This window comes from Ranitomeya imitator, chromosome 3 (assembly GCF_032444005.1).
Source record: "Ranitomeya imitator isolate aRanImi1 chromosome 3, aRanImi1.pri, whole genome shotgun sequence".
Classification (NCBI taxonomy): Eukaryota; Metazoa; Chordata; class Amphibia; order Anura; family Dendrobatidae; genus Ranitomeya; species Ranitomeya imitator.
Genome location: NC_091284.1, coordinates 812,417,312 through 812,439,130, shown reverse-complemented (window position 1 = coordinate 812,439,130; position 21,819 = coordinate 812,417,312). Strand labels below are relative to the sequence as shown.

General features: G+C 42.4%; 2 protein-coding genes across 4 annotated transcripts in view; one reads left to right on the top strand and one right to left on the bottom strand.

Moving 5' to 3' along the window:
- Positions 1-15,822, bottom strand: part of DLG2 (discs large MAGUK scaffold protein 2) — a 1,534,662-nt gene extending 1,518,840 nt beyond the window's left edge. For both annotated transcript variants that reach the window (XM_069759326.1, XM_069759327.1), the window contains exon 1: positions 15,132-15,822. In XM_069759326.1, the coding sequence (XP_069615427.1) occupies positions 15,132-15,150 (19 nt within the window). In that variant the 5' untranslated portion in view covers positions 15,151-15,822. The remainder of the gene's footprint in view (positions 1-15,131) is intronic.
- A 1-nt stretch (position 15,823) lies between these two features.
- Positions 15,824-21,819, top strand: part of TMEM126A (transmembrane protein 126A) — a 52,357-nt gene continuing 46,361 nt past the window's right edge. For both annotated transcript variants that reach the window (XM_069759333.1, XM_069759334.1), the window contains exons 1-2: positions 15,824-15,916; positions 20,725-20,844. In XM_069759333.1, coding sequence (XP_069615434.1) covers positions 20,765-20,844 — 80 coding nt within the window. In that variant the 5' untranslated portion in view covers positions 15,824-15,916; positions 20,725-20,764. The remainder of the gene's footprint in view (positions 15,917-20,724; positions 20,845-21,819) is intronic.

The window sequence follows — 21,819 nt, the reverse complement described above, 5'->3', positions numbered from 1 at the left end:
AGGGGACGCAGCTGAAGTAGGGGACACAGCTGAAGTAGGGGACGCAGCTGAAGTAGGGGACGCAGCTGAAGTAGGGGATGCAGCTGAAATAGGGGACGCAGCTGAAGTAGGGGACGCAGCTGAAGTAGGGGACGCAGCTGAAGTAGGGGACGCAGCTGAAGTAGGGGATGCAGCTGAAATAGGCGACGCAGCTGAAGTATGGGGATGTAACTAAAGTAGAGGACACAGCTGAAGTAGAGGATGTAGCTGAAGTCGGGGATGGAGCGAAAGTTGGGGGATGGATCTGAAGTAGGGGATGTACAGTAGGTACGCAAAGTATTCAGACCCCTTTATATTTTTCACTCTTTGTTTCTGTTAGAATCTGTTTAGTTTGTGACTATCAACCATTTTCTTGTGGAGTTTGTCTTGGGTCAGGGGTTTGTTTCACTCTTTATTAACCAGCACCTGCCTCCCAGTCCTTGCTGGACAACAGCGTTAATCTGCTTGAGCTCTAGCTTGGTGCTTTGCTTTGTCTTCTGTGTGTGTTATTTTTGCAGTGCTGGTACTTCTAGTTCTGCTAGCCTTAGTTTCTGTTTTCTATTGGTTTCTGCAGCCTTCTCTTTGTTTTCCACTAGGAGGTGACCCGTTTTTGTACCCAGTCCTTAGTTCTTTTAGGGAACCCCTTCCCCTTATCTATAGGTCTTCACTTGAGATTAACCTAGGATCGTCAGTGGGTCTATTCACAAGGAATGGGTCGCCCACTCCATCTTAGGGTTTCAGACTAGTCATAGTGCAGGGTCAGTTTTCCCCCTTCTACCTTAGTCCCGTGTTGCAGATCCGTAACAGTTTCATTGCAGGCATTTGGTAAATTCAAAAAAGTTCTTTTTTTCTCAATAATGTACACTTTGTACCTCATCTTGACTGAAAAAAACAGAAATGTAAAAATGTTTGCAAATTTATTAAAAAAGAAAAAATTAAATATCACATGGTCATAAGTATTCAGACCCTTTGCTCAGTACTGAGTAGAAGCCCCTTTTGAGCTAGTACAGCCATGAGTCTTCTTGGGGATGATGTAACAAGTTTTTCCCCCCTGGATTTGGGGATCCTCGGCCATTCTTCCTTGCAGATCCTCTCCAGTTCCATCAGGTTGGATGGTGAACATTGGTTTACAGCCATTTTCAGGTCTCTCCAGAGATGCCCAATTGTGTTTAGGTCAGGGCTCTGGCTGGGCCGGTCAACAATGGTCACAGAGTTGTTCTGAAGCCGCTCCTTTGTTATTTTAGCTGTGTGCTTAGGGTCGCTGTCTTGTTGGAAGGTGAACCTTCGGCCAAGTCTGAGGTCCAGAGCACTTCTGGAAAAGGTTTTCATCTAGGATAGCTCTGTACTTGGTCGCATTCATGTTTCCTGCAATGGCAACAAGTCGTCCTGTCCCTGCAGCTGAAAAACACCCCCATAGCATGATGTTGCCACCACGTTTCACTGTTGGGATTGTATTGTGCAGGTGATGAGCAGTGCCTGGTTTTCTCCACACATACCACTTGGAATGCAGACTTTGATGGAATTGTCTGCGGACCCCAAACGTTCCTGTGCAATTTGTCCTGAGTACTCTGATACCCCATGTGGGCGAAAACTACTGTTTGGGTGCATGCCAGAGCTCGGAGGGGAAGAAGTGGCATTTTGGAATGCAGACTTTGATGGAATGGTCTGTGGGCGTCACGTTGCGTTTGAAGAGCCCCTGATGTGCCTAAACAGTGGAAACCTCCCAATTCTAACTCAAACACTAACCCCAACACACCCCTAACCTTAATCCCAACCATAATCATACCCCTAACCCTGACACACCCCTAACCCAACCGTAAACGTAATCCAAACCCTAACCTCAACCCTAACATTTTTTTATGTTATTTTTCCCTAACTAAGGCGGTGAAAATGGGGGGTATGATTTACTATTTATAGCTGTTTTTTTAGCGGGTTTTTGTGTTTGGCAGCTGTCACACACGCTTTTTATTGCAAAAAATATTTTTTGCATTACCACATTCTGAGAGATATAATTTTTCCATATTTTGGTCCACAGAGTCATGTGAGGACTTGTTTTTTGCGGGACGAGTTGACGTTTTTATTGGTACAATTTTCGGGCACATGACATTTTTTTATCGCTTTTTATTCCGATTTTTGTTAGGCAGAATGAGCAAAAACCAGCAATTCATGAATTTTGTTTTGGGGGCGTTTATACCGTTCCACGTTTGGTAAAATTGATAAAGCAGTTTTATTCTTCGGGTCAGTACGATCACAGCAATACCTCATTTATATCACTTTTTATGTTTTGGCGTTTTTATACAATAAAAACTATTTTATAGAAAAAATAATTATTTTTGCATCGCTTTATTCTGAGGGCTATAACTTTTATTTTTTCGCTGATGATGCTGTATGGCGGCTCATTTTTTGTGGGACAATATGACGTTTTTGGTGTTACAATGTTTATTTACATCCGTCTTTTTGATCAGGTGTTGTTCCACTTTTTGTTCGGCGGTATGATGATAAAGCATTGTTTAGTGGGACAGTTTTATAGGTCGGGTCATTACGGACGCGACGATACTAAATATGTGTACTTTTATTGTTTTTTATTTATATAAAGAAATGTATTTATTGGAACAATTTATTTAATTTATTTAGTACCGGTAATTTTTTAAAAAAAATTAAAAAAAAAAAAATTTACACATGTAAATATATATATTTTTTTTACTTTGTCCTAGTGTGGGACATCATGTTATAGTGTCGGATCACTGATCTGACACTTTGCGTTAGATGTACTATCCCGTCAGTTGTCATACGGGCCCATACCACCTCTACAGGATAGTATGTCAGATATCAGAAAGGGGTTAAACAGTAAAATAAAACTAGAAAATTAAATACATATGGCATCCGGGTATTGTCCATTTTTGTTCATGAACCTACAACAGCAGGATTTATACACTGCTCAAAAAAATATAAAGAGAACACTAAAATCCCACATCCTAGGTATCACTGAATGAAATATTCCAGTTGTAAATCTTTTTTCATTACATAGTGGAATGTGTTGAGAATAAAACCTAAAAATGATCAACGTAAATCACAACTAATATCCCACGAAGGTTTGGAGTTGGAATGATGCTCAAAATCAAAGTGGAAAATGAAGTTACAGACTGATCCAACTTCAGTGGAAATGTCTCAAGACAAGGAAATGATGGTGAGTAGTGTGTGTGGCCCGAACTTGCCTGTATGATGCCTGGGTATGCTGCTGATGAGGCAGTGGATGGTCTCTTGAGGGATCTCCTCCCAGACCTGGACTAAAGGATCCGCCAACTCCAGGACAATCTGTGGTGCAACGTGACGTTGGTGGATGGAGCGAGACATGATGTCCCAGGTGTTCAATCGGACTCAGGTCTGGGGAACGGGCGGGCCAGTCCATAGCTTCAATGCCTTCATCTTGCAGGAACTGCTGACACACTCCACCCACATCAGATCTGACATTGTCCTGCATTAGGCGGACCTCAGGGCCAACCACACCAGCATATGGTCTCACAAGGGGTCTGATGATCTCATTTCGGTACCTAATGGCAGTCAGGCTACCTCTGGCGAGCACAAGGAGGGCTGTGCGGCCCTCCAAAGATATGCCACCCCACACCATTACTGACCCGCTGCCAAACCGTTCATGCTGAAGGATGTTGCAGGCAGCAGATCGCTCTCCACGGCGACTCCAGACTTTGTCAGGTCTGTCACGTGCTCAGTGTGAACCTTTCATCCGTGAAGAGCACAGTGCGCCAGTGGTGAATTTGCCAATCCTGGTGTTCTGTGGCAAATGCCAAGCATCCTGCATGGTGTTGGGCTGTGAGCAGAACCCCTATCTATGGACGTCGTGCACTCAGACCATCCTCATGGAATCGTTTTCTAACCGTATGTGTAGACACATGCACATTTGTAACCTGCTGGGTCATTTTGCAGGGCTGTGGCAGTGCTCCTCCTGTTCCTCCTTGCACAAAGGCTCAGGTAGCGGTCCTGTTGCTGGGTTTTTGCCCTCCTATGGCCCCCTCCACGTCTTCTGGTGTACTGGCCTGTCTCCTGGTAGCGCCTCCAGCCTCCTGACACTACGCTGACAGACACAGCAAACCTTCTTGGCACATCTTGCATTGATGTGCCATCCTGGATGAGCTGCAATACATGAGCCACTTGTGTGGGTTGTAGAGTCCGTCTCATGCTACCACGAGGGTGAAAGCACAACCAACATTCAAAAGTGACCAAAACATGAGCCAAAAAGCATTGGTACTGAGATGTCTGTGGTCCCCACCTGCAGAACCACTCCTTTGTTGAGGGTGTCTTGATAATTGCCAATAATTTCCATCTATTGTCTATTCCATTTGCACAACAGCATGTGAGATTGATTACCAATCAGTGTTGCTTCCTAAGTGGACAGTTTGATTTCACAGAAGTTTGATTTACTTGGAGTTATATTCTGTTGTTTAAGTGTTCCCTTTATTTTTTTGAGCAGTGTATTTATCTATCCTGACTCTATTGTGGATATTCTACATATATTCTCTCTTTCCTTGGGAGATGGAGTCTATGATCAGATCAGATAATGAGGTCTCCGGAATGTTTTTGTCTAACAGACCAGACTTAGGGTACCGTCACACTATACGATTTACCTACGATCATGACCAGCGATATGACCTGGCCGTGATCGTAGGTAAATCGTAGTGTGGTCGCTGGGGAGCTGTCACACAGACAGCTCTCCAGCGACCAAGGATGCCGAGGTCCCTGGGTAACCAGGGTAAACATCGGGTAACTAAGCGCAGGACCGCGCTTAGTTACCCGATGTTTACCCTGGTTACAAGCGTTAAACTAAAAAAAAAAAACAGCACATACTTACATCTGGTGTCCGTCACGTCCCTTGCCGTCTGCTTCCCGCACTCAGTGACTGCTGGCCGTAAAGTGAAAGTGAAAGCACAGCGCTGTGCTCTGCTTTCACTTTACGGCCGGCAGTCACAGTGCGGGAAGCAGAGACGGCAAGGGACGTGACGGACACCAGATGTAAGTATGTGCTGTTTGTTTTTTTTTAGTTTAACGCTTGTAACCAGGGTAAACATCGGGTAACTAAGCGCGGTCCTGCGCTTAGTTACCCGATGTTTACCCTGGTTACAAGCGAACGCATCGCTGGATCGCATCGCTAGATCGCTAGATCGGTGTCATACACACCGATCTAGCGATGACAGCGGGAGATCCAGCGACGAAAGAAAGTTCCATACGATCTGCTACGACGTACGATTCTCAGCAGGATCCCTGATCGCTGCTGCGTGTCAGACACAGCGATATCGTAACGATATCGCTGGAACGTCACGAATCGTACCGTCGTAGCGATCGAAATGTTATAGTGTGACGGTACCCTTAGAGAAAACATAGGAAAGTGAGAGAAAACAAAACTAAGTGAGAAACACACCTAAACTATTCAGCTGGGTGTAGACAATCACCTTTACCAATGAGATGTATGTATGCTAATGCCAGCACATACTAAGAGATAAGATGAGCCGATTATATTGTTACAATGTATGAATACTAATAACCTATATAAGATGATTAATGATGATATTATGAGTTATGAGATAATAATGGAGATCTGCTTTGATGCTTAATGTATCAGCGTGGCTCTTCCGTGCACGTATTTCAATTTTACAATTTAATTTGGAACAGGCACAACATCTCAGAATGTCCCACATTATGTGGCGACGACAGACCCATCGACTTGAGTTGGAGAGTTTGATCTGACACTTGATTCACGAACAAATTCAAACATGTGAACAGTGCTCTATACAGTCATGGCCGAAAGTGTTAGCACCCTTGAAATTGTTCCAGAAAATGAAGTATTTCTCCCAAAATATTACTGTACTTACACATGTTTATTTCATTTCTGTGTATTGGAAAAAAAACAGAAAAATAGAAAAAACAAACAAATTAGACATAATTTCACACAAAACCCCAAAAATGAGCCAGACAAAATTGTTGCCACTTTTCCAAAAGTGTGGGTAAACAACTTTGTTTCACGCATGTGATGTCCGTTCAAACTCACCTGTGGCAAGCAACAGGTGTGGGCAATATGAAAATCAAAAAGTTGATTAAATGTTAGCATTGAGTGTACCACACTAAGCATGGAGAACAAAAGGGAGAAGAGAACGATGTAAGGACTATATCAACAATCTTAAGGTTACAAGTCCATCTTCAAAAATCTTGACGTTCTTTTGTCCATGGTGCGGAACATAATCAAGAGGTTTACAACCCATGCCCTGTAGCTAATCTCCCTTGATGTTGATGGCAGAGAAAAAATGATGAAAGGTTGCAAAAAAGGAAAGTCCAGATGGTGGATCAGCAACCTCAATCAAGCTCCAAAGAAATTCAAGCTGTCCTGCAGGCTCAGGGTGCATCAGTGTCAGTGTGAACTATCCATCGACATTTCAATTAAACGCTACGGCAGGAGACCCAGGAGGACCCCACTACTGACACAGATGCATAAAAAAGTTAGACTGCAGTTTGCCAAGATATACGTAAGCCAAAATCATTCTGGGAAAGCATCTTATGGACATATGAGGCCAAGATAGAGTTTTTTGGTAAAGCACATCATTCTATTGTTTACCGAAAACACAAAGAGGCCTACAAAGAATAGAACACAGTACCTACAGTCAACTATGGAGGAGGATGTTTTGGGTTGTTTTGCTGCCTCTGGCACTAGGTGCCTTGATTGTGTTCAAAGCATCATGAAATCTGAATGTTTTGGATTGCAATGTAGTGCACAGTGGCAGAAAGCTGCGAGTGAGTCCTAGATCATCGGTCTTCCAGCAGGACAATGACCTCAAACATCCTTCAAGAAGATATTTAGCAAAAAAAAGTATTGTATCCAGCTCCCAATGCGTTTATCTAGAGAATATTCTTAAAATATTACATCCACGGAGGGGGTGGGGTAGGCAGGTAATGCAACGCGTCCGGTGTTCTTTGTCTCAGCTCTCATGTCAGGGTGCGAGCAAACACTAATTGCTGGCTGTAATTACAGGTGTTTCAGCCCAGTCATGTGGTGTAGGATATGTGCTCACAATCGGAAACGAAGAAGACATATGCAAGAAAAATGAAAATACATACAAAACAGGAATAAAAATATCTGATTTACAATTAAAAACTAATCCTGTCCAAGTGAGAGGAATAATTAATTAATAGTGAAATATAATTTCTCTGTGAATATTTAAACCAAAAGGGACACAGGGGTCTAAATTATAGATCAAAAAAGCTTCCCTGGTGCGCACATGATGTCTCACATTATGGACAGTGTGGGTTGAACCCCTTAATCCCATATGACGTACTATCCCGTCAAGGTGACCTGGGACTTAATTCCCAGTGATGGGATAGTATGTCATATGCGATCGGCCGCGCTCACAGGGGGAGTGCGTCCGAGTGTCAGCTGACTATCACAGCTGACATCTGGCACTATGTGCCAGGAGCGGTCACGGACCGTCCCTGGTCCATTTACTCCGCTACACTGCGATCAAACATGATCGCAGTGTTCCGGCAGCATAGGGAAGCATCGCGCAGGGAGGGGGCTCCCTGCTGGCTTCCCCGAGATCCTCGGAGCAACGCGATGTGATCGCCTTGCTCCAAGGGTCTCCAACCTCCTTCTCCTTGCAGGCCCTGAATCCAAAATGGCCGTGGGGCTACATCCGGGTCCTGCAGGGAGGCGGCTTACCAGCGCCTGCTCAGAGCAGGCACTGGTTAGCCTGCAGCCCTGCATGTCAGATCACTGATCTGACACAGTGCTGTGCAAAGTGTCAGATCAGCGATCTGACCCTATAACATGATGTCCCCCCCTGAGGCAATGTTATAAAATAAGAAAATATTCTCATGTGTAAAAAAAAATAAATTCCTAAATAAAAAAAAAAATAAAAAAAAAGATATATAGAGAGAGAGAGAGAGATAAAAAGATATATATATAGTTCCCATAAATACATTTCTTTATCTAAATAATAAAAAGCAATAAAAGTACACATATTTAGTATCGCTGCGTCCGTAACGACCCGACCTATAAAACTGTCCTGCTAGTTAACCCCTTCAGTGAACGCGGTAAAAAAAAAGCAAAAAAAAAAACGAGGCAAAAAACGCTTTATTATCATACCGCCGAACAAAAAGTGGAATAACACGTGATCAAAAAGACAGATATAAATAACCATGGTACCGCTGAAAACGTCATCTTGTCCCGCAAAAAACGAGCCACCATACAGTAACATAAAAGAAAAAAGTTATAGTCCTCAGAATAAAGCGAAGCAAAAATAATTATTTTTTCTATAAAATAGTTTTCATCGTATAAAAGCGCAAAAACATTAAAAAATGATATAAATGAGATATTGCTGTAATCGTACTGACCCGAAGAATAAAACTGCTTTATCCATTTTACCAAATGTGGAACGGTATAAACGCCTCCCCCAAAAAGAAATTCATGAATAGCTCGTTTTTGGTCATTCTGCCTCACAAAAATTGGAATAAAAAGCGATCAAAAACTGTCACGTGCCCGAAAATGTTACCAATAAAAACGTCAACTCGTCCTGCAAAAAACAAGACCTCACATGACTCTGTGGACCAAAATATGGAAAAATTATAGCTCTCAAAATGTGGAGACGCAAAAACTATTTTTTGCAATAAAAAGTGTCTTTTAGTGTGTGACAGCTGCCAATCATAAAAATCCGCTAAAAAACCCACTATAAAAGTAAATCAAACCCCCTTCATCACCCCCTTAGTTAGGGAAAAATAATAAAATAAAAAAAAATGTATTTATTTCCATTTTCCCATTAGGGTTAGGATTAGGGCTAGAGTTAGGGTTGCGATTAGCGTTAGGGGTGTGTTTGGATTAGGGTTTCAGTTAGAATTGGGGGGTTTCAATGTTTAGGCACATCAGGGGCTCTCCAAACGCAACATGGCATCCCATCTCAATTCCTGTCAATTTTGCATTGAAAAGTCAAACGGCGCTCCTTCCCTTCCGAGCTCTCCCATGCGCCCAAACAGTGGTTTACCCCCACATATGGGGTATCATCGTACTCAGGACAAATTGTACAACAACTTTTTGGGTCCAATTTCTTCTCTTACCCTTGGGAAAATACAAAATTGTGGGCAAAAAGATCATTTTTATGCAAAAATATTATTTTTTTATTTTTACAGCTCTGCATTATAAACTTCTGTAAAGCACTTGGTGGGTCAAAGTGCTCACCACACCTCTAGATAAGTTCCTTAGGGGGTCTACTTTCCAAAATGGTGTCACTTGGGTTTCAGTTAGAATTGGGGGATTTCAATGTTTAGGCACATCAGTGGCTCTCCAAATGCAACATGGCGTCCAATCTCAATTCCAGTCAATTTTGCATTGAAAAGTCAAATGGCGCTCCTTCGCTTCCGAGCTCTGTCATGCGCCCAAACAGTGGTTTACCCCCACATATGGGGTATCGGTGTACTCAGGACAAATTGTACAACAACTTTTGAGGTCCATTTTCTCCTGTTACCCTTGGTAAAATAAATCAAATTGGAGCTGAATTAATTTTGTGTGAAAAGTTAAATGTTCATTTTTATTTAAACATTCTAAAAAAATTCCTGTGAAACACCTGAAGGGTTAATAAACTTCTTGAATGTGGTTTTGAGCACTTTGAGGGGTGCAGTTTTTAGAATGGTGTCACACTTCATTATTTTCTATCATATAGACCCCTCAAAATGACTTCAAATGAGATGTGGTCCCTAAAAAAAAAATGGTGTTGTAGAAATGAGAAATTGCTTGTTAACTTTTAACCCTTATAACTCCCTAACAAAAAAAAAATTTGGGTTCCAAAATTGTGCTGATGTAAAGTAGACATGTGGGAAATGTTAATTATTAAGTATTTTGTGTGACATAGCTCTGTGATTTAAGGGCATAAAAATTCAAAGTTGGAAAATTGCAAAATTTTCTAAATTTTCGCCAAATTTCCATTTTTTTCACAAATAAACGCAAGACTTATCGAAGAAATTTTACCACTATCATGAAGTACAATATGTCACGAGGAAACATTGTCAGAATCATCAGGATCTGTTGAAGCGTTCCAGAGTTATAACCTCATAAAGGGACAGGGGTCAGAATTGTAAAAATTGGCCCGGTCATTAATGTGCAAACCACCCTTGGGGGTTAAGGGGTTAACAATCATTGATTTTTATTTTTTTTATTGATGAGATCACATGTATTTTTCATTTGAATAATGTTGGCAGCCCTGTTTAGGGACCAGGAGGGAAAACCCCCTTTTTTTCCAATCTAATCGCTAATTTGCCTATCCAAGTTGTTTGGGTTACTGCAATTTCTTACAATCTTAGGCTACGTTCACATTTGCGTTGTTGTGTGTTGCGTCGGCGACGCAACGCACAACGCATGCAAAAACGCATTGTTTTGTGACGCATGCGTCCATTTTAGGCCGATTTTGGACGCAAAAAAAATGCAACTTGCTGCATCCTCTGCGCCCTGATGTGCCAAAAAAGACGCATGCATCACAAAACGCACCCCCATGTTAAATATAGGGGCGCATGACGCATGCGTCACCGCGGTTGCGCCCGACGCACCGCAAATGTGAACGTAGCTTTACTGAACACTCCAACTTAGATGGAATGAATCGTATGTTCAGGATGGCTACTATGAATAAGAAAAAAATTAAAAATAATATGAATGAGATTGTTAATCAGTTTTTATATTGTAAATCAGTTTTTTTTTCCTGTTTAGTGTGTGTTTTCATTTTCCTTGTATACACTGGAATTGCATATGTATCTGAGTTTTTCGTTTCAGATTGCGAGCACATATCCTACCCCATATGACTGGGCTGAAACACCCGCATGTACCGTAATTACAGCCAGTATTAGGACATGAGAACTGTGACAAAGAATGCCGGAGTTGTGTTCGAAACGCTTTGCTTTACCTGTCGACCCCTTCACATACCCCCCTCCTCCGTGGAAGTAATATTTTAAGAATTTTTTCTAAATAAACGCATTGGTTTTACCAGGAGCTGGATGCAATCCTTTTTTTCCCTGTCTGCTCAGGATGATTTCCATGCTCTTCAAATGAACCTTCATCAGGTGAGCTGGCCGACTTTCTTCACCGTACTTCAAGAAGGCTCCAGAAATGGTTGGAAAGAAAAGCGCTGGAGAGTTCTGAAGCGACAACAATGAATCTGGATCTAAATCCCATCGATCACCTGTGGAGAAATCATAAAATTGCTGTTGGGAGATGGCGCCGTCACATACGAGAAGACCTGGAGCAGTTTACGGAAGAAGAGTGCTGCTCCAAACTCCAGCTCAGAGGTGTAAGGCTACGTTCACATTAGCGTTGCGTCGGGCGCAGCCGCGGCGACGCATGCGTCATGCGCCCCTATATTTAACATGGGGGCGCATGGACATGTGTTGTGTTGCATTTTGTGACGCATGTGTCATTTTTGGCGCAAGCGTCAGGGCGCAGAGGACGCAGCAAGTTGCATTTTTTTGCGTCCAAAATCAAGCCAAAAATGGACGCATGCGTCACAAAACAATGCGTTTTTGCATGTGTTGTGCGTTGCGCCGCCGACGCAACACACAACAACGCAAATGTGAACGTAGCCTAAGAAGCTTCTGGATGGTTATGGGAAGAGACTGATTGCAGTTATTTATTCCAAAGGGTGCGCAACCAAATGTTAACCTGAGGGTGCCAACAATTTTGTCCGGATCATTTTTGGGGATTTTGTGTGAAACTATGTCCAATTTGCCTTTTTTCCCTCTGTTTTTTTTTGTGTTGTTCTGATACATACACAAAAAAATAAACAAGCATAACAAAACGAGTAATTGCAATAATTTTCTGGGAGAAATACTTCGTTTTTTGAAACAATTTCAAGGGTGCCAATACTCTCAGCCATGACTGTATATAAAAAAAATGGAGGTCTGAGTAAGACCTTAGGGGTTTTTTTTACACTTATTTTAAGAACAGGGGAATACAATAAACGGATCTATAGACGCCCTTCATTCACTGGTCAGAAGGTAATTTGGGTTTAGTTTAGAGGTAAGCCATCGTCCCCAATTAATCAAAAATGGTAATTTGGACACCAAACTTGATGAAGAGTGCACTGAAGTAAGAACTGCCAAATTCATTAAGAGGCGTGATTTTGGCACAGCGGTCAAGAGCAAAAAATGTCAAGGACTAGTGCAGATTATTGTAGAAATGTGCATCTGTTTTGTGGTGTAAATTACAGCGAATTCGATGCTCCCTTCTGGTGAAGCTCCAGACACTTTTCGAAAAGTTGGCCTGGATTGGCAAGAAAATGGCGAAAGTTGCACAATGGAATATTTGAAACAGTTTTGCTGCATGAATTCTGTTGAAAACAGTTTCATGATTCTGCCCTGTTGTCTTGGCGGTACGGAATATCTCAGCAGTGGTGTCCAGTATAAAAAACAAAATAAAACATCACAAAGAGAGTATATATAACAATGGAATTATGGAAATCACATGATGGAGATGATATTGATCTTCTAATGATCACTGCTGGCAGCTCCCGTGAAATCACTGACCAACGATGTGCTTGATGTGAACAAAGTCCGGAGACGCTGCAGACCATGGTGGTGGGACATTCAGCTGCTGCTTACAATAACGAGAGCAAGACGTGGCCCAATGGTGTCATCATGGAAAATGGCTCCTAGGACTTTGGATACATGGCTTCATGGTTCCACCAAATCAATGTAACACCAAGCTGTGGTGGGATGAAGACTAAAGGTGTCCATCTACCGTACATTATGTCACCTCCCACCATAATCCCTACAGTAGGACCGGTGTGAAGCTCCCATAATCCAGGGAATAAGAGTGGTGTGACGTTTCCTCATGAAGAACTCTTTATGGCGTTGATCACGTGGTCTCCTCACTAATCTCCGGCTATCACTGTGACCAAGAAAAAAGCGGGATTCATCGCGGGACCTCCATTCTATTCTCCATCTGGAGGCCACTTGGGTAACGTCATGAGCAGGCCTTCATGAGGGAACGTCACACCGGGTGTACTCCAAAGATTATGGCGTGGGGTGGTATAATGTTCGATAGCCAGACCCCTTTAGTCTTATTTCCAGATATATTAACAGTTCAGCTTTAGATTGATCTGGTGGTGGAACCAGTGGTACGGCCATTTCTGCAAAATGTCCTAAATGTCGTGTGCTACTGTGAGCAGCCTGCAAGACCTAAATATGCTACCACGGCCTGCAGCGTCTCCGGACTTGTCTCCCAGCCAGCACATCTGGGACATCATTGGTTGGCCATATCACAGGGAGGAGCCAGCAGCCAATCCTGATGGTTTGCCCATGTGCATTCAGGGTGGCAGAAAATCCTCAACCTCATTGATAGCTGCCAAGGAACGTAAATGCAAGGATTTTTAGGCGCTGATACTTCAAACTTAATACATTTGAATTTTTTTTTCCATTTTGCCAATATTTGCAGATCAGTAACTTTTCTTTCCATCCCGTGATTTCCATCATTCCAAGACTTTTCTCTCTCAATGTTGCAATTTCAATTTTAAGCGATACAGAGATATATATATATATTTAGTTTTTTTGGGGGGTGGTCGTCACTGAGTGGCAGACAAGCCCAAAGATTGCAGTACCATTAACCAAACTTATACAAATGGGAGTTTGGCTGGTACACATACATTTTATGGCACAGCTCCAATATGGATGTATACATACAGTATATGTAAATTCACACTCAGAATAAATGACAATGACAGTGAAGGAGGGGATGAAAATGGACATTTACTTACGACAAAAAAAGTACATTTCTTATTTAATTACATTTAATAAACCTAAAATCACTCAACAAAAAATTGGAAGAAATATTTTACATATTCCACGAAACAAATGTAATGAGTCGCAGCAAAAATCCCCTTAGTTACAGCTGTTTCTGATGCTTTTTCCCCCCAAAGCTTCATAGCCGCATGCTTCGTGTGCATTAGCCATCAGATAGGCAAAAGATTAAAAAACTTGTTAAAAAAAAAAAAAAACACAGGAGCCAAACGCAGCTTTCCCCAACACTGGCCGGCCTACTGACTCAGAAGGGTTCAGCGAACGTTCCCCTAGTGACAGAAACCCCAAAGTCAAACCCCCCCATCGCCCACAAGATGCTTCCTGTTTCTTTTAGGTGTCCACAGTAATATTTCTTTTTTTTTTTTTACATTCCTATGATGAGCTTTTTGAGTTTTGGAAGTTGCATAATTTCGGCACCAATTATTTAAATGAGGTTACTCGCTTTTCTTCCGTCTGTTTTTGAGCGTCTTTTTTTAACATTATTGTGTTTTTGATGAAGCAAAAATCTCCGCGTCAAAACGCACCAAAAGCTCATTGTGGGATCTTAGCCAGTCTAAATTTGTTATTGCATAATTTAAAAAAAATATATATATATAATAAAAAAAAAGTAAACATAATACTAGTAATGATCATAGATTATAATAGAAACAACAATACAAAGGCATCATTTCAAACGTCAATATAATACAAATGATAATAAAAAAAACTAAGCAAATAACACAAAAAAATACATTAAAAATGAGTGTAAATAATAATGCTAAATAGTAAATTATAATAAAAAATACTAATACGATGAAATAATGTTAAAAATGTATACTAATAATGAATAACAATAATACTAAATTGTAATATAATTAATACAATGAAATTGTATTTTGAAATATGACATAATGATAACTATACTATAAATGGTAATACATTGAAATTATGTTATTTATTAATATATATTAGTATTTATTTTTAATAAAATATATATTAACATTTAATATAATACTAGTAGCATAAACACTATATAAATATAATGCTACTATAAAATACGCGTACTATGAACATTGTAGAAGATATAGTTGAAATTATGATTAATATAGAATAGTAATATTATGATTGATACAATTTTTGTAGACTTGCATCATTAATTATTATAATTATGGGTCAATAATACAATTTCAAAATGAACATTATATAATAAAATAACATAATAAAATAATGACTAAATAATAATGTCATAATAATAATAATGTCATAAATAATAATAATAATAATAATAATAATAATAATATGCCCACCTTTCTTCTTCACTGGCATTCTCCCTGGTTGATATATTTATAAATGAAAAAATAAGTGAAATCCTCACAATCAGGAGCAGAAGTCCAAGGTAAAAATTACTGCAGATGTGATAACATATATTAATTTGTTTTTAATCCTTTCAGCCCCCCAAAAATAAAAAATGAATACAAATAATATTTTAAAAAAAAAAATACAATCGTTCATGCAAATTTTGCAATTAAAATTTAATAAAAATATAAAGGTAAAATTAAATGAAATATTAAATGAAACCCCCATCAGAGGTCATTTTAGTTTTACTAGGAAAATGAAATATGCATAGTAAAAAAAAAAAATGCATAATGGCATCTGGGCTGCGGTAACACTTGGTGTGAATAGGGGGCAGTGAGGATGCGACAACTGGCAGCAGCCCCAGCCCTCACTGCTGTGTGTGGGGCTCTCCCAGAGGTGGCAGCTGCTGAGGGGGGCTTGTTACAGGGGTCTCGGGTCGCCAGGCAGAGACAGGAGGCAGGGGAGGCCATCCCAGCTGCCGGGCCAGAGGGTAGGACGACACATGGCTGCAGGGGGCGCTGCTGCCGATCTCCCTGCTGCCGATCTCCCGCCTCAGGTCATGTCAGGTGCGCTCACCCACCGGAGCCCAGGCTGCAGCTGGGGCTGGTCCAGGCGTCTGCGTGGTCACATGACTCCGCCGCCGCGTCACGTGACGGCCAAGATGGCTGCGCCCATGCAGGCAGCACGGGGGTGAAGGTGAAGAGCGGAGGAGGACTACCGTCGGGCCGCCGTGTAGGTGAGGACGGACGGGTTTCTGGCGGCCGGTGTGGGGGAGAAGGTGGATGTCTTCTGTGCCCTTATTACATCCCCGTGGCTTCTGACAATCACCAATGCTCTTATTTCGTGCTTTTCATTTTTTGATAGATTGGATTATTGTTTTATCATTATTTTTGGCATTGGAAGTAATTTTCTTATATTTATTTTTAATTTTGAACTACTTTTTACACCGTTTTGTGGACTCGAACCTGCAGTTGTTTCATCGTGCTATATACTATGAAATGGTCACCCGCGGAGGGGCGTCGTAAGAGTAAGCGGACGGAGGCGACGGGCAGCCGGAGGGAGGTCCGCACTGGTCACAGCGGGATGTGAAGGGTTAACCAGCAGCGATCTGAGGAGCCTCCGGTCACTGCTGTTAGGCCTCTTAGGCAGGTCCGCGTGGTATCGGTTTTATTCACAGATCCGACACCCATTATCACCTACGCTGCTGATCACGTGAACGGATGACAAGTAACAGCACAAGTCATCGGGTCCATGAAAAATACATAGAATATATTCGAAAAAGAGGAGCAGTCAAAAAGTCCAAGAGTATACAAATGTGCAAAACTTTATTATATATCAACAGGCATAAAACATAGCAAATGGGAAAATCCCCTCCGTCAAACCCAGCACATACAAAAGGACAGGTCAGGGTGCATGTGACTATCTTTTATACATTGTCCAAAGACCCATATTCGGCATGTAACTGCATTATACAGGTATATCATCATAGTAGACTAATGTGACCTAATTACAAATATAATTAAGATCCATATACATACCACAGTGGGAGGTAACAGCACGCATGCACGCCGTTCCTGTCCACCCCGACGCGCGTTTCGGAGACTACCTTCCTCAGGGGTAGTCCTGCGGAGGGGCGTCGTAACAGTAAGTTGAAGGAGGTGACCGGGAGTGTGGGCGATGGGCAGCTGGAGGGAGGTCCGCACTGGTCACAGCAATTTAATCAGAGTGACAGCGGAATGTGAAGGGTTAACCAGCAGCGATCTGAGCGGCCTCCGGTCCCTGCTGTTAGGCCTCTTACGCAGGTCCGCGTGGTATCGGTTTTATTCACAGATCCGACACCCATTATCACCTACGCTGCTGCTCACGTGAACGGATGACAAGTAACCGCACAAGTCAACGGGTCCATGAAAAATACATACAGCACATGGGTGACAACTGTCTGCTGTATGTGTGTAACAATACAAGGTATAGAGACTCTGTCATTTATCTGTTTGTACAGATGGGAGCAGTGGTGTCCAGCAGATTATTGAGCAGTGTAGGTGCCCCCCAGGGAACGGTGCTTGCGCCCTTTCTATTCACACTGTATACTTCAGACTTTCAGTATAAATCTGAACTTTGCCATCTTCAAAAATTTTCGGATGACTCTGTGGTTGTGGGATGCATTAGGGGAGATCAGGGGGATGAGGAATATAGAAGGGTGGTGTCGAATTTCGTGGATTGGTGCAATGGTAACTATCTGCAGCTAAATGTTAAGAAAACTAAGGAGTTGGTGGCCAACTATAGCAGGAGAAAGTTGGAATGCTTACCGATCACTATTGCTGGTCAGGAGGTCGAGCAGGTGGAGAGTTACAAATATTTGGGGGTCCATTTGGATAGCAAACTGGACTGGAGATGCCACTCAGAGTTTGTCTACAAGAAGGGGATGAGCAGACTGTATTTCCTAAGGAAACTGAGGTCTTTTAATGTGTGTAGCAAAATGTTAGAAATGTTCTACCAATCTGTGGTGGCAAGTGCCATCTTTTTTGCAATCACGTGCTGGGGTAGTAGTGTGCGGGCCTCTGATGCTAATAAGCTGAATAAGATTATTAAGAAGGCAAGTTCTGCTGTGGGCTGCAAGCTGGACTCTTTTGGGGAGGTAGTGGAGAGAAGAACTCTGAAAAAGTGTATGGCAATTATGAACAATAATGCACATCCACTATATGAGCTATTCATGAGACAGAAGAGCACCTTCAGCAACCGGCTAATACTTCTGAGGTGTAAGAAGGAAAAATATAGGAAATCGTTTGTGCCAACTGCCATGGGAATGTACAACAATAACATTAGGGTTAAACCACCAAGGTGAATGTCTACTTATTTCTCTACATTCAGTTCACTCGTTGTGTATGACCTATTCTAATGTATAATGTTCTTCTGTCAACAAACTGTCATGTCAACTATGGAATTCCTTTATGATTTTTATGATTTAAGTTGTGCTGCTGTGATACCATAATTTCCCACGGGATCAATAAAGTGTATCGTATCGTATCGTATCGTATCTATTAATCCATACTGGAAAAACCCTGATGATCAACACTGATGACACACGGACTAAACACGGATGACACAGTGATGACAAATGGAATATACACTGATGGCAAACATGGATGACACACGGATGGCACCAGTACTGTTTTTTTCAGGTGTTTAAGCACAGACGTGTGAAGGAGGCCTTGGAGGCAGATACTGGGCATATAACACAGCTCCAGACCCTGCACCGTACATCCACAAATGACGTTTCATGTTCTATGGTTGGGAAGGGGTTAATGTATTATAGACCAAGGACCCAATTTCTTGAAGTCTGTAATACAACTGCAAGGCAGTTGCGCGCAACCACCACCAGGGAACTCAGGTAAGGGGAAAAGGTGCAAAGTGAGGAGCACCACCAGGAGGCGGCCGAGTAGTCAGACAGGCCGGTCAGCAACAAACAGGAAGACAAAGTACCAGAGGTCACAGCAATGCACGAGGTCAGAGACAAGCCAGAACCAGACAGGGGAGCGCGGGATCCAAAACGTGAGACAAAAGACGTAGTCGGGGTGCGAGCCAGAGAGTCGAAGCCAGACGGGAAACGTAGTAACAGAGACGGAAAGCAGGAGGGAGAGTTCAAAATACAAGCCGGGTCATACACTGTAGGGAACCACCAAACACACACCAAGTCAGGGAACGGGTCAGGCACAGTCACGGGTAATCAGAGGCAGAAGGATCACAAGGGTATACGGATCAGCTGCTCAAGCCAGGGACTGCAAGTATTAGGCCGGGATCACACATGCGAGAAACACGTCCGTGTCTCGCATGTGAAATCCAAGCTCTGGCGCTGGCACTGTGGAGCGGAGCGTGCGGCTCCATGTGTTGCTATGCGGCCGCACGCTCCGCTCTGGAGTGCCGGCGGCAGAGCTTGGATTTCACATGCGAGACACGGACGTGTTTCTCGCATGTGTGATCCCGGCCTTACTGACAAATGCTACCAGGAGTGGCACCAATAAATAGCCACCCACGAACCAAAGAGAGGCAAGAAAGGTTAACCCCACCATAACCAGGCCGGGGAAAGAAAAGCAAGAAGAAACCCCGACCTGGATCATGACAAATTACTTTTTTAATCATTCAAGTTGACGACCTCTCCAGAAACCTTATTCTAATCAAGGACTGGAGTGAGATATACAAAAAAAAAATGCAACAGTTGGTAAAAGTCGCATTTTACAAATCTGCCTAAAGCTTTATTCAGATGTCTGTTTTTTCAAGTACAAGAAATACTGACCAAGTTTGACCAGAGTTTGGTCCAAGTGTCATTAGATTTCTTGTACATTAAAAGTGGGGGAAAAAAAAATTCTCTATTCTTCTCCTATGTAACACTCCATGAAAATCGGACCATACTCGGAGGCCATCCAAGTGCTGTCTGTTTTTTTTTTTGTTTTTTTTTAAGGACCCATAGACTTGCATTGCTCTTGTGAGATTAGCCCTTTTTTCCTGAGGGAGATAAGGCACTGCCATAGCTCGCTGACAGCGGCTTTCTCCTCTCTTCTCAGAAATACATCAATGGCCTGCCAAGCCGAATGTTCATTTGTATGAGGGACTCAAACAAAATTGTCTGCCAGCTCAAAGGATTATTCCCATTTTCACAAATCACTGTTGTTGGATAGATCTTGTAGATACAAGCAATTTTGCTTTTTACTGCTTTTTAAATTTTTCAGTCGGTCTTGAGATATTAACACTTTCCTTTTGTTTACATCTCGTTCCTTTGGTGACCGACCACCGCTGCAAGACAGCAGAACATTCTCAGCGCTTACAAGCTCATTTCTACAGTGCCTTTTAAGTTCTGTTTTTAAGCTGGCCGGGATCACTGGAGAGCGCTGGTACCTCCTAATCAAGTGCAGATTCATTGCAGTGCTTGAAACCTAGACCGCAACGGTGGTAGGTTTCCTAGGCAACGAGCTATAAACATAAGAAAAGGTATAATATCTCAAGAACGACTGGAAATTTTAATAAGCAGTAACTTGCAAAAGTGCTTGTTTTTACCAATGCTATCCGACAATATCCATCTTTGCGAGTGGAAGCCAGGAATTACAGTACCGCAGCGCCGCTTTGTGCCGCTTCCTCCCAGCGCATACACAGTGCTCAGATAAAGCCAAAGCAAGCTTTACCGAGCGAGGCCGGATTTTAGGAGTTATTCTGGTGACTTCGGACCTCCCTTTAGCATGTCAATCACATGAGATGGAAAAAAGATGGAGAGCGGCACTTCCAGCCGCTGCAAGTGCCCCTCTACCTCTTTTTTTTCCTTCTATTGTTGCTGTGCTGCACCAGCTAGACTTGGCACCCAGCAGACATGGCACCCAGCGGTTTTTGCCTCCCGTTTATTCTAATCTTACAACCACCCCCTTTTAATCATGTGAGACACTATGGCTCCCAGCGTGCGCTGCCAGGGTTCTGGAAATTGTACTTTCTCAGCGACGCAGCGGTTGGCCACTATTGGTCTCCACTATGTTATTTCATCTCCTGTCTTGTATGTTACAGGTTTACAGCACGAGAGTCATTTGGACATAATCGAGCCACGATGGGGCATCCGGAGAGTCCGCAGAGCGAGTTTTCAAAGTTCCTAGACGTAAGATTGAGTGAACTCCCTGCAGTTGACCGGTGAGTATCGCCATGTAACGGAGCCGCGTTACTACTCCAGATGACTGTTTTTTTTTTTTCTACAGCAGCCGGTCATTTTAGCATGCGCAGTCCTCGACGCGCTCTGCGTCTTCTGCTCATGCATTCTTCACCATCATAAATATGAGTGGCCTACTTATTAAAAAAACCCAATATTTTTATTGTAAAATTTGAAGCTGTGATCCCGTTTGTAATATTGCGTGTCAATATCACACTTAGTGGCATATTCCTAAAAAAAAAATAAAAAACCTGGGACCTGTGCCAGGCTCATGACTGCCATGCTGACCTACTACACAGGCGCTTCCCTCCTTGGGTGCCAAAGTTGGTAAAGGGTTTTTCTGTTTTTACAAACCCCCTGCAGTTTATTAAAAAAAATAACGATCTGTGCTTTGGTCGCCCTACCGGGATCCTGCACTGAGTCTACGCCGCTGCTCCTGGTGTCTGTAATTGCCTGCAGCACTGACGTGACATTGACAGCGCTGCAGCCAATCATGGAGCTCAAGGTCATGTATGTTTAGTGTGTAAGAAAAGCCCCCGACATGCATGGTAAATGGGTCCTCAAGGTTAAATGTCCTTTTGGCCTTGATCTAGCTGATAAATGTAAAATTAAAAATAAGAAAAAACAAGTTTACCGCTTGGTGTACGTTTTTTTTTTAGAACCCTATGGCTTTCTGATGTAACTTTATACTATTAACGTTCATGTCTGGAGCTTTTCATGGTGTATACGTGAAACAGAAGTCCTAAGCATGTTGAGAAGGCATTAACCCCTTCATGACCCAGCCTATTTTGACCTTAAAGACCTTGCCGTTTTTTGCAATTCTGACCAGTGTCCCTTTATGAGGTAATAACTCAGGAACGCTTCAACGGATCCTAGCGGTTCTGAGACTGTTTTTTCGTGACATATTGGGCTTCATGTTAGTGGTAAATTTAGGTCAATAAATTCTGCGTTTATTTGTG